Consider the following 14,151-nt stretch of genomic DNA (forward strand, 5'->3'; position numbering starts at 1 on the left):
ACTGTGATTGAGTGTTTTGAGTATTTACCACCTTCTAAAGTAGAATTCTCCCCTCTGAACCCTTGGGACCCATTCTTAATAAGAGCTGTGAACAATGTTAGCAAAAGAATACATGGCGTTCAGTAACCTGATGTGCATTTTAATTAATGATAGTCATGTGAGAACTAAGGTAAACCTTAATTTTCTTATAGCACACTTCTGTGCAAGTTTATATGGGGAAAAAGGACTACTACTTTATTTATTTATTTGGGATATTTCTAACCCATCCAAACACTATGCGTCTCTGGACGGCTTATTGCATGCTGGGAATTGTAGGCACTTTTTCCTGTCTAAACTTGCATAGGATTGCGCCCGTAGCAGATGTTGGTAGAATTGCCTGTAAATACCTTGTTAACTTTAGTTAACTGCAGTAGCAGAGAAAGTCTAAAAGGAAAAGGTTTCCCCATGACATTAAGTGCAGTCGTTTCTGCCTCTAGGGGGTGGTGCACATCTCTATTTTGTAGCCAGCATTGTCCGCAGACAGTTTCCATGGCCATGTGGCCAGCATGATTAAACGCTACTGCTACCTTCCCACCAAAGTGGTACCTATTTATCTACTCGCATTTGCATGCGTTTGAACTGCTAGGTTGGCAGGAGCTGGGACAAAGCAATGGAAGATCACCCCAGATTCAAACTGCCAGCTTTCCAATCAACCAGCCCAGTGGTTTACACCACTGCATCATTTGTGTCTCTTAAGAAAAAGTCTAGTTCAACATAAATTATCATTTTGGTGGTGTGTTCCAGTCAAGTGTTTTAAAAAAATCAAACATGCTTGACTGACCAAGTGTATTCTTTTTGCTGGATTCCTTTCTGAGTTGATTTCATTTCCTGGTTGGATTATAAGATTCTGATGTTCTTATTCTCTAAAGTATTTTGTGAAGTTCTGGTCTAAATAGATTGATTTGATTAAAAATGGAATGGTATAACTTTTTCCTCTTCTGACTAGAATCTGTATTGCTCTGTAATACTTTAACCTAGAAATTGGGAACCTCCACTCTGCAGGGTGAATGTGACCCCCTTTGTAGCTAATGAGGAGAGGAATCCCTGCTGTTATCATTGATCAGCCTATCTACTGCTTCCCTTTCCAACTTGGAAGGAAAAGGTGTGAGGGAAACTGGCAGCTTGACTGGCATTTTTCAAGATCCCTTCATGAGCTGCTTGCCCACCAAACATCCTACCAAGTTAGGAGGATGAGCAGTGCACAAAGCTGGATTCTCAACCAGCACCTGAGGGAGTTGCTCCTTCATGTCTCTGCAGAATCCCTCCTTCTGTGCATGAGAGCTGTGGTGCCTCCCTCTGCTCAGAGAAAAGCAAAATAGGTGGTTTTTCTAGACTCCCTGTAATGTTCCATAAATGAAAGTACTATAAAAGTATGTTCAGCCTTGAAAAGACTGAAGGGGGGACATGATATCCCTCTATAAGTACCTCAAAGGCCATCACAAACGGGAAGGTCAAGATCTCTTCTCACTCAACCCATAGTGTAGGACATGGAATAATCAATTCAAGCTGTGACAACCCAGGTTCAGGCTAGATATCAGGAAAATTTTCCTCACTCTCAGAGCAATATGATAGTGGAACCAATTGTCTAGACAGGTCATGGGCTATTTCATGCTGGAGACATTAAATAATAAACTGGGTGGCCATCTGAGTAGGATGGTGTAAACTGGTGTCCTGCAACAGCAGGGGGTTGGACCTGATGGCCTTCATGGCCCCTTCCAACTTCACTATTCTAGGATTCTGTGATTCTTGTCTGAGAGCACCCAAAATATTTTAAAGCTATGTAAAAAAAGAGATGTCAGTGTGCTGGTTTTAGCATATGTATTCTGAATGCCAATTTGGTTGTATTTACTCATCATTTATTGTAGTTTGTATTCTAGCATTACATTTTTTCTTGATATGTTTTGATGGCAGCTGGAGAGTAAAAGGATTTTTTTGTCTGGCCAATTATGAGAGTTGTGTATTAATTCCAGATTTTATAAACATCTGAAGTCTTTTTTTCTCCCCTCCGGTGAAGAGTGACCTAATTTAGTACTTGAGATAGGCAAGCAGTAACTAAACAGGAAGTGATGTTTATAAAACAGGGAATCCCAACTTTCTGGTTGTTATGAATTCTGACTCTTGAGCTGGTTTAAATGTTGTAATAAGCCATGGTTTATTATGATTAGAACCAGGGGTTTAGACACTTCCACCTTCCCAATGAGGAAATTGGAGCTTCCACTTCCACTTGCTATTAATTGTAGTTTAATATTATGTGTGAACCAGCATTGTTAACTAGGGTGTGTTTAAACCAATCCAGCTTCAAACTATGGGTTATGAAGTGGCAACTAATTGTGGAGCCCTAACAGGTGATGTGTAATCTGGGTAATGTATGTGCATTTTGCTGCACAATCCAAGTTCTTCATAGGCTACCTGTGAGCCACCAATTGCTCATGCCATAGCAGAAAATGGAAAAATGTGTACCATGTCTTGATTGCCTCTGCTGTTGAGAGTGATGCTAGATGGGTGAGGGTGATTCTAAACATTCAGGGGAATAAGATGGTAGAATGCTGAGGTGGTGGATTGAGCTGTACTTTTTGTGCCTTATTCTAGCTCTGAATGTTCCATATCATTTGTTTTCCTGAACACAGAAAAACAGCACAGCAGAGAGAGTTCTTGCAGGTGACTTTTCAAAAATAGAGCAGTTAGAGGAGCATTTAGAAATGTGATTACTCAGTTGCAATCCAAAGTTCCCCTTCAGACTGTCCATTTTGCCATTTCAGTGCTTTACTAACTCACCCTGTTGTATGTATCTGGGAGAAACACGTCATAAGAGTTGTTCTGTGATAAGCTAACGGATGACAAAAGTAGCTTCTCTAGAGGAAAGAAGACCAGTAAGACAGTAAAAACCTCTAGGGGATTCACATAGTTAAAGTAGGGATTTTTGCACTATTTTAGCAGTCTCTTTTTATTTTCTATTGGGATGCAAATTTTTCCTGGGATTCATGACATTTCTTACAAGCCTCCTTCTCTTCATGTCTCCCTGATATTAGATATTAGCTACTGAATTCATGCTGAAAATCAGCCCATAAAATTGCCAGGAACCATTGGCAGGTTCGGCCTAAGACAAGTTAGTGTCTGAGCTGGAGCAGCAAACTGGGCCCCATCCACCCCGCCACCAACAAGCTGTGCAGTACCTAAAGCAGGTCAAGTTATTTTGGCAGCTGAGGCAGAATATCTCCCAAGTATTTCTCCCTAGCCCTGCTATAAAAATAGATCAATGCTGAATTAAATACCTGTGAGTGTCTTGCCCTTTTTTGATACTCCAAATCAGTATCCTGAGGTAGATGTCTCACTCTGTCTAATAGAAGGGCCAGCCCAGATAATTAGGCTTGCTGCTCTCCTAGAAAAGAGAGTCAATATTTATCCATTTCTTAAGGCCTGTAAACAGGATGCTTCTGAGTGGCTTGGGTGAGAATGATAAGCAGTACTTACTTAAAAAAAAGGCTTTATTGAGTTTGGGGAAAGCTTTTTTTCGTATCTTAAGATGAATGACTACCTCCAAAAACATCCGTGAAAAATCACATAGTTCTTCTCATCAGATCCCGTTACAGATTTGTGCAGATTTCAGAGTCTGTATTAATCCTTTCAATTTTGTTCTTTACAGATCTCTAAGCATCTTTGGTGTAAGCAAGGTCAAGATGACCAGTTCAGCTCGGGAACATCTCCTTTTTGTGCGACGGCGCAATCCCCAGCTGCGGTATACTTTAAGTCCAGAGAACCTCCAGAGTTTGGCGTCACAGGGCACGGTGCCTGAGAACGTGAGCTTGCAACGTGCCAACAGTGACACTGATTTAGTGACCTCTGATAGCCGCTCTAGTTTGACTGCCAGCATGTATGAATACACGTTAGGACAGTCTCAGAATCTCATCATTTTCTGGGATATTAAAGAAGAAGTGGATCCTACAGACTGGATAGGACTTTATCATATTGGTAAGCAAGAGCTTTTGTCTCCCTTCTGCAAAACTAGTAGCTGTTTCCTCCTTTCATGTTCTGTATATTATTAACAGGTAGGAATATGCAGGTAACAACAGGATCTGAGATCAGGCCAAACAAAGCTTCCTAGAATCATTCTTGCTTAGGGCTTCATACAATGAATTGTGAGGAAAGACAGTTCAGTAGCAAAATCTTCAGTCTGTTCTGGTCTGATACCTGCGGAAAGACAGTCTTCTAGATTCCAGAAAATGTGTTGTGTTCTGTTCATAAGTAGGTTGTAATGATGACACAAAAGTTCGAAGGGGTGGCTTCTTAATCACTTTCACATTATACAGGATTAGGTGCGTAGCTATAATTTTCTGTGCAGCATCTTTACCATAATACACTTGTGGGGAGGTACCACTGATATAATTTCAAAAGCACAGGAAAGTCTTAAAATGTGCTATTTATGAAATTCTGACCACATGCCAAACTTTTGAATTCTATAGCTTTCAAGCTTTTTTGAAGTATCAGTTCATTTCTTACCTTTTTTGCTTCTGGTTCATTTTTTTTAGTAAAAGGTCCACACAAAAATTTGTATACATTTCTGTAGCTTCTATGGCCTTCTCTGCGTAAACAGATTTTAGTACCATAAAACTGCAGTTACCCATTTGTTCTGCATCATCTAGATGTCTCTTCTTGAGTTTGCCTTCGTATTGCAAGGCTATTAAAAACTAGTTGTACTATTCTGGTACTTAGTTGGGAAAATGTGATACTTTAACCCCAGCCAAATAATCCATCAGTACAGCAATTGTTTTGTGCAGTAATGGTTGTGCTGACAAGTATGTTGTCTTTGAATGTTACCTTTGTCCTGAAGTAATGACATGAAGCAAACTATAACATTTCATCCTCAACCCTTCATTCTATGTGATGGGTATAATAGTAATTACCTACCTAAAAGCGCTATGGTGAGAAAAATTGAATGATATAAAATTTTTCAAAATTTGCAATATATTATGTAAATGCTTGCTCTTATTCTATAAAAGTATTCTTATAGTACTATAAGGTGTGATTTGCATGAAATACCGTGCTGACTTTTCCAGCTGAAAAATGATCCTGTAAATGGTTTGTAATGGATGTAACTCTTTATACATTTGCAGTACTGTATATCAGCCATCTCAAACATTGTGTCCCCACCCCCATCTATGCTGGACTATAATTCCCACCACCCCCACTTAGTAGATGGATGTTGGATGTTGTAATCCAACAGAGTTGGACAGTACTAACTCAAGGGGAGTCAGTTATACATGCTTCAAGTCTGGGGGAATGTGAAGTTATGTTCAGCCAGTGAATGGTGTCTCATTTGAGACACGGAAGGGAAAGAAGTTTGGTAACACCTCATGTGTTGGCTTTCCATTTTTAAAAAAATCCATTTGACTTGCAGTCAAATTAAGGCATTTCAGTCCTTTTTTCCTTTGTGGAGTGGCGTAGACTACCTGCAGCTTGCCAAGTTACACATAAGAAAGATTTCTGGCTTGCTGCCAGTGTAATGCAGCAGTTCGGATGTAATTTTCCCCCTCTAAACAGTGGAGAGCTGTTTGACATAGATGGAATTAGACAAGGGAAATGTTTACTTCCTAGCTTAGGAAAATAGAAAACGAGAGAAAAACCCACCATTTTGTAAAAAGTTCTTAGTTAAGTCTTGCAGGGTGTAAAAGAAAATCAGTTCCTTCCTTACCATAAGATTAGGCTAGTTATTGGTTATCATCAAGCTCTGTGAAAAATTGTTACATTTCATTGAGGTAAATGAAGAGTTTTGGTATAAGGATGGCTGCTGTCTGGATTTCTTATTGGTCCTAGTGATATTTTAAAGTGTATTTTTAAAGATGATGTTGCAAGTTTATCACTTCCATTTAATTTGTTTGATAGGATGTGATACAGAGTATGTCTCTTTGACCTCTTCATCAAAGAGGAGGATTCTTTGTGTCAAAAAAAGAAAAGTTGCTCTTTCTGTATGAAAACTAATCATTTAACTTTCCAAGAAACAATACCGAAATGGAGTACTTCATTGTATATCTTAACATTTATCCAGTTAAGTGCAAATTATGTCCCTTTAACATACCAGATCCCTATGCACAACAAATTGCTGTATTTGGAGAATTAAGTTTAATTAATTCACTTGTTTAATACATTATATCTCAACCTTTCCACTAAAATTTGTGCTTAAGATAGCTAACAATAAACTACAAATAAAAGAACAAACTTACAATTAAATTATAGAAACAAAGAAACAGAGCAAGTTAGAAGGGACCTCCTGGGCCATCTAGTCTGACCCCTGGCTCCAGCCGGCTCCACTCATGACATGACCACCATGTTTATATTACACTGAAAACATACTTTTACAAACAAAAACATAGATTTCTCAGAATGGTGGTGATTTAAAAAGATATCCTAAAATTCATAACCCAGATAGTATAGGGAAACATAAAGTTACAGTTGTGAGAGCTCTGTTTTGCATAGGTTTAAATATTAGGTTTTTATTGCTTGCTTTATATGGTGTTCTTGTGGCTAGAACAATTTCAATTTCACCTTGAGTTCATTCAAGCAGGCAATTTGTTTTCCCTCTTATTGTAGTGCAGATATTGATCTCACTTTATCAAAATAATAGGCCTCTATTTGAAGGGTTGTCAGAGGGCAGTCCTCTGTTTGAAGAATTGTCTGGTCAAAATTTGGTTTAAAGATAAAGAATCCTCAGAAAGTAGAGCAGGACCTTGAAGCCTGCCATCAACACTTCACAATTGGATAGCAGACTGAGCAGGCAAACCCAATTGCAGTCTTCCTACCTATGCTAGGAATATTATATTTCTAAATATAGTAATATAGAAGCAGCTCTTTCTAAATTTTTAACTATATGTCTAAATTGCCATATGCAGATTTATGTAAACATGTGTTCTTGTTTGTGCTTTTTTCCCAGTAATATATAAACAGCCACCAGGATTGCAATGCTAGTAATAATGTCAGATTTCCCAAAATTGTAGCAAGACTCCATATGCTGGATGATTTCCACATGCTTCTCTATATTGTGGGGATTATCTGTGCTTATTAGGGAATGTTTGCTGTTGTTGCACTTACTGTTGTTACACAGCTGTGGTCACATATATAATGTAAAAAAGTGCCATCTTAATATCTTGTGTTGCCTGTATGTACAGCTGCTGAACTGATTAAAGAATGTCATGGCCCTTGAGTACAAGGTTTGGTGGGATGTTGGTTGGCGGGATTAAAAGATAAATGGTGTATCCACTCTGCTTTTCTGCAACGATTAACTGAGCAAATTGCACATAACAGCTTACTATGGGTTATATAAAGAACCCATAAAGAACTCTTCATTAGCTTTGGTCATGCTTGAGCCAATGAGCCCAGTTCCTCTCATGTTCTTTAGCTTCAGCTTTGCATCCACATTGTGATCGGTCCCTTCACAGTGTCTTTTTGTTTGCCATGTACCCCTCAGAGGAATCCTCAGCCTATATTTTTATGACATATGTTGACAAAATACAGATTTAAACAATCCTTCCATTAAGTACGTTTTGATGAAATTGCAAAGTATTGCTGAAAGAGCAATGAAGAGTCATGTTTATGGAATACTATCTCTTATTCACAACTCATACCCAATATTATCTTAGCTGGCAAGCTAAACATAGCTAACAAAATATTATTAGGTAAATACAGCAGGACCTCAGTATCCACTGGCTTAGTTACCGCGTTAGCAATTACTGTGGTTGACCTCAGCTGGAAGAGACGTCATAAAGTGCTGTAAAGTGCCAAAGAGAAGTTGTAAACTGCTTTGTGTATGCAAAAGTTCTTGCTTTAATAGGGAAAGCAAAGCAAATATGTTCTTACCTCAATCGTATGCTGAGGTAAGAACGAATGAAATTGTAAAAAAATGTATTCTATATAGTTTATATAATACAGTATTTGCTATTACCCACTGTTTTACTGCTGGAGGGCTTAAAACCAATCCATGCAGACATAGGAGTCCTGCTGTAATATAATTGCATATTATATTATAATATAATATTTTTTTTAAAAAGTCAAGACTGTGCATGAAAGAAGAAAACAAGGTACTGGAGTTTGGACTTTGGTTATAAAAGATGCATGCTGGAAAAATCATCTGGTCTATCATACACTTATGAATGTGCATGAAGACAAAGCTTTTAACAATCTTTGTTGGTCCATTTTATTTATTTTAATGCATTTATTCGTCTTTCTTAATAGTTCATGGTAAAACACATACAATTCCATATTTGTATAGTAATTCCCTATGTGTTCATTTTAATGTGGGGAAAAGTAAGTGTCCACAAGTGTATACATTTGACTGTAAGAAGGTAAAGCAGCTTGTGTTGCAATAATGTATTTTAAGTGGAAGAGATTATTAAAAGTTAGAAGTACAATCCTACTCTAATTTAAGCCACAATCCATTATAAAGTGTACTTAAGGCCATTTAATTCATTGCAGTTTAATTCTGCGATGGAATATGACCTTGTTTTGTAAGAAGTTCTATTAATGAAATCCAACAAAAATACTTTAGGGTATTTGTGTGTATCTGTTGCTACAGATCTGGCCTGGGGAGCTGAGAATTATCACTGTTGTTAAAAAACAAAAATTATGTTGATATGATTATCTGTCGAATTTTGAATGAAAACTGCCTGTAATTATGAGCCAAAGTAAACACTCTGTTTTAAATGGGTTGGCTTCCATGCTTACATCATACCCATTCTTGCCATGTATTTAGGAACAGTTTATTTAAAAAAGCTTTTTTAATCTTGATCCTGAAAACAATTGTGATGCCAAAAACAGTTAAGACCTTTGTGTTTCTGTCATTGTTTTTTAATCTGGTTGTCATTTTTCTTGAATAAATACAAAGCAGCTTTTCAGCAGCACATTTGTTATTGTAAAGACTGCATTTGACAATTTTGGTAATATTGGAGCTTATACTAAAATCTGCTTGGGTTGGAGAATTTTTTGAGCCTTTCCATTGCTGTTCAGATAAGATTAAAAAAGAAAAACCTTCCCCATAAGCTGTCTTTTTAATACACTTATGCTTGTAGCTCTGATTGAGTTGGCGAGATTGGGGAAAGTTAGACACCTTATGCTCCATTCCAAAGACTTTGTCCAGCATCTACAATGATTTTGGAATTGAGAACTTTCATGGTTTAAAGGAGACCTGGTTGGTATTTTTAACTCAACATCTGTATAGTGGTCAGTATTTGAAGTCTTGACACAGCTCCTTCTAGTGGTGTGATTGTGAAGAGCAGCACTGTGCACCCTGCAAGTGTTTGCAGGACCAGGATTAGACCTGTAGGTACCTACAAGTACTGGGGTCTGTGAAATCAAGCAGTGCTGCTGGAAAGCTCCATGAAGGCTTTCTCTGTGTTGCTTAGCTTTGCCACATCATAATGGGTTGTTGTGGCAGCTGTGTTGTGTTTCTAACCCTGCTTCCCGATTTGCCCTCACTTTGACTTTGCCTTGATTCCTGCCTGCTTCTGAACCTGCCCTTGCCTTCATCTCTGGTTCTGCTATGCCTTGCTGAGCATTTGATTCTTGCTTGTTCTTGCCTTTGCCTTTGCCTCTGGTTCTGCCACAGCTTGTTAGTATCTGATCCTTGCCTACTTCTGACTCTGCCTTCACCTTTGGTTCTGCCGTGCCCTGCTAATATCTGACCTTTGCCTTTTTGTTGCTTTGCCTTTGCTTCCGAATCTGCCAGGGCTTGCTGGGTATCTGATCCTCACTTGTTCCTGGTCCTGTTATGCCTTGATATTACATGAACCAGTACATAAAAACACACATTGTCTTACACGTAGAATCGTTCCCAAATAGGAACTGGGAATTACACTCTGCACATCAAGGGTGATTGTGTTTGTTTCAGCGCATTTCCAGCCCTGACAATACGTTATATCAGCCTTCCACAGTTTTGTGCCCTGCAGCTTTATTTGACTATGAATTTGTCATCTATATCCAAAAATCCACCTTCTGTATCCAACAAGCCATTGAATGGCTTGCTAGGAAAGATGGGCAATGTGTCTAGAGCATGCCGAGTTGGAGAAAAATGCTTAATACCTGTAGCTAGAGGGTGCAATTCTGTAAAAAGTGAAATATGTTCATGTCCCATTGTTGACAATAACAAATGTTTACAAGCAGTCCTTGGGTTGTGAATGAGTTCTGTTCCTGAGGACGCCTTTAAGTTGGATGTGTATGTAAGCTGGATCACATATATAAAAACATATAAACACTTAAAGAACACTTCCATATACAGTTGGCCCTCCACATTTGCCTTCCTTTTCACTCACCTCCTCTTTGCAGCAAGGAAATGCTGGAGAGATTCCCCTTTCTGGGTGGGCAGGGCAGGAAGGCCTGCTTTGGAGGCCCAACTCGCTCCCCTTTTGCTTTTGTCTCTCTATGGTGGTGATGATTTTCCACAGGAGGAAAATCACACAACTCAGGGACTTTCATGAGCATAACAAACTAATTCCCATGTTTGTTATTACAAACTCTTAGTCTTTTATTTCAAATTAAACAATCTTTAACGCAAATGTTTAAATTAATAAAATGTATGGCAGTTCATTCGTAAGTACGGATGTTCATAACTGGGAACTGCCTGTATAGATCTTGATTTCACAGTATTGCTGACATTGGCTGGGTATTATAAATATCACAAGACTATGCTATTACTGCTGAAACTTATGTTTTATGAACACATATTAACTTATATGAACCCTATCTGTTCATAAACTACTTGTCTACACATGCAGTCCAATTGCCAAATAAACTCTCCCAAAGCAAGGGCTGATGGTATGTGTTCCTCAGGTGAGGGATACCAACAGGGCTGGCCCTACCCTTGGGCAGATGTGTGGAGACTCCCTCAGGTAGCAGATGCTGTGGGAAGGAGAAGCAGCAATTGGCTGGAGCATAGAGCAGTGTGCCTTGCACCTGCCCTGCATCCTCACAAAGATACTTGCAGCTCTTAGCTCTGTGCTGAAGTCAGACTGAGCTGCCAGTCTGATGAGGCTTATGCTTAGAACAGTCAATGGCTACACCATCTTTGTCTCAAACAGCAAAATTCCTTGGACTGGCTGTGGAGACTACAAAGGTTTCAGTAAAACAATTCTTATGTTCTTCCAAATCATATGATGCCCTTCTTGGTTCAGAAAGCATAATAAAATGCATTTTAAGAAGGGTGCTTCCAGAGGTAATACAAGTAGAAATGTGAGATAAACCAGAAATAGCTTGATAAACTCATCCCTACATCAGCTTCCCAAGTGTGAATGAGAAACTTTTCTTTGTTGCTTGCTATTAAGGGAGTTCTCACAAACAAGAACTTTCACAAGAAGAATATTTTCTTTATTTATAGTTTTCACTAAATTAACAGGCTATTCACGAATAAAACACCAAAAATAAACCTAGTGCATACATTTTCTGCACAACCTGATTAAGTGATGAGGACCACCTATATTGAAATGATTTTCTCCTGCTTGTTGTGAGCAAGTAAAGCAGAATCCTAGCAGAACTTTACACAAGGTGAATTATTGCCTAACAATAAGCTAAACAGCCTCCCTTTTGCATTTTCTATTTGGATATCCAACAAATCAAGTAATTATCTCTTAAAGTTCATCGTAGCAGACATTCCTGCATGTGACGAACCCAATTTCCTGTTTCTTCTCATTTACAAGGGCACTTCTGTTTTTAAAATAAACTTTGTTCCATTGCCAAGAATTGTAATCTTTCTTTTTCCAGCAACATTCCTCAGCAAAGTTGAGGTCCATGCTTGTCTTGTCCGTATTCCATTTAGCACTGAGAGAAAGAGGGAAAGAGAGATGGTTTACTCTTTAGAGTAGGAATACACAAGGAGCTGCAAGAAACAGAAATAGGTGATCAAATAGACAGCTGATCACCTCATTTTCCCTCTTGGAAAAAGAAGGCTGTCTTGAGTTCATTCAAGATTCTGTGCAGTATATGTGTGTGTTAATCTTATTAGGCCATTTAATAGATGCTTCAATACTGTTTTCATTTACTTAAAGATAAAAGCTGCCCAAATGAAGTTACTTTTATTTTGCAGAAGTCCATACTGACATTGTCTCAAGAGGTTTTTTATGATCAAGGAAAATTAAATATGAGAACTGAGAAGGGCCTCACAATAATAATGCTATTTTGAATATGTGTGACTTAGGAAATTTTTCTTCCCAAATATGACAAATGTTTCTTTCAGTGATAGCAACTGTAGAACCCCACTGGCTTAAAAAAAGCTTAGCTTGTCAGTATTTTTCCACTGTGAAGGTGCTGCCACGTCACTGGGGTTTATGATCTTTCGGGCAGAAACCAGTGTTCCACTCCATCCTGCCTTTGTGATGCAAGTGGCTGCTTCCCCAGATAGCGATATTTGGGGAACAGAAACACTAGATGAACACACAGTGTATCAACATGATTCATCTACCAGTTCAGTGTACAATGAAATGTGTGGGAGGGTACAAGCTGTAAACCCATTATCATCAAGGGGAAAACTGAGGCTTAAAGGTAGGTCACACTGGAGAATAGATATAGACAGTTATGTGTCTGCTACCCTGATATTGTGAGGTTTGCTGGAGCTAACTCAGAATGTATAGAGGGCATAAATAGAATATCTTATTTTCTGGTGGCAAATGTTGTTTGTGTGAAATTGCAATTGTTCTACAAACCAAACCATGTTTTTTGTATTTTTAATTTATTACACTTATATCCTGTGTTCCATCTCACTTTGTCCTCACAGCAGCCTTTAAGGAATTTGAAATTAAATAATAGCTTGGTGTTGACACACAGTTTCCTAGAAACAGATAACCCAGAAGACATTTAAAGGCTACAGGACAGAAATTGAAGGATAGAAATTCCCATTCAGAATGTTTTGGAGTTTGATACCATAGCAAAGTTTTGCTTTTAATCCCCCCCTTTTGAGAGGGGGACTGTTATAGAGGAAATCTGAATTAACTGAACCCATGCATGTTTCAAAAAACCGTTGCAGCAAGATATCTTACTGGATAAACTAGCCACAGTTCAGTGTGTCATGATGCATATTCAAGCTGATGTGCAGTCATTCTGGCTTAATATTACATAACCACATACTCCATGGCAGCCACAGTTTGGAATAGTCCAGTTTGAGTTAAATTAAACACATATATTACCTTTTTCTTTGCTCATTATATTTTAATATATATATGGAACTTAATGCTTGTAGAAGCAAGATGAGGCTGCTCTTCTGACTTAGATGTGCATATCAGAGCTTCAGTGTGGATCACAAATGAAAGTGTACTTTGAATATTGAACTAGTATACAATTGCAACTGTTAATGTGGAAGATGTTATTATAAAATATTTACTGGAAAGTACTTTACAGAAAACAAAATAAAAACGGCAAGTTGATGTAACCTTTGCAATGGCCTATAGTCTTGGGCAGCAGGGATCAATGTATAACAGAGCTGCTGAACCTCTTTGGCTCTGAGAGGGCCATATGTGGCCAAGGGGTCAAATATGCAAGCAATTAAGCACGTATGAATTCACACACATACACTGTTCAGTGTGTGCGCACTCCCCCGTCCCCACAGATATTGCAGGTATGGGGCTTGCACTTTAGCTAGACTCTGTCTCAAAATCTAAATTTGCACAGTAAATAAATTGGCCAATGGTAGGTTTTGCAGGTATTCTTTTTCACCCAGCTATGTATTTTGGAACGGACAAGGACTGCAATGTACGGCCAGGTTTCTGGACTTACTCCTCCCCTTGTTTTTGTACCACATAGCTTGATAAAGCGTTCTGGAGAACTTGAAAGCTTGCATATTCTTAGGGGATTGTTGTTGCTCCTAATAAAATGTATTGTCCAGTTGCAGATCTTATGTATTTTTGTCTCATGGATCCAGAGAGAGTGTGTGTGTGCGTGGGTTTTCTTATTTTTTTACTCAAAGAATCTCTTTGAGATTTTTGTTTTCCCAGGGTTATATATATATACATTTATTTATGTAAAACATAGTTTCCACACCATGCTGAAATTTCCATTGTCTCTTCACAGGGTGTATCGTAAACATAAACTTCTGCTTATAGTCAATGTCTGGTCTAAATCCTAGAAAGTCCTGATCACCTGCTG

The 14,151-nt window shown here is 38.4% G+C and overlaps 1 protein-coding gene across 1 annotated transcript in view; it reads left to right on the top strand.

The window, feature by feature from the left end:
* HECW2 (HECT, C2 and WW domain containing E3 ubiquitin protein ligase 2) overlaps positions 1-14,151 on the top strand; it is a 202,388-nt gene that overhangs the window by 56,608 nt on the left and 131,629 nt on the right. The window contains exon 3 of the mRNA XM_044432035.1: positions 3,683-4,008. Coding sequence (XP_044287970.1) covers positions 3,717-4,008 — 292 coding nt within the window. The 5' untranslated portion in view covers positions 3,683-3,716. The remainder of the gene's footprint in view (positions 1-3,682; positions 4,009-14,151) is intronic.

Source organism: Varanus komodoensis, unplaced genomic scaffold (assembly GCF_004798865.1).
Source record: "Varanus komodoensis strain SLA01 unplaced genomic scaffold, ASM479886v1 scaffold23, whole genome shotgun sequence".
Lineage (NCBI taxonomy): Eukaryota > Metazoa > Chordata > Lepidosauria > Squamata > Varanidae > Varanus > Varanus komodoensis.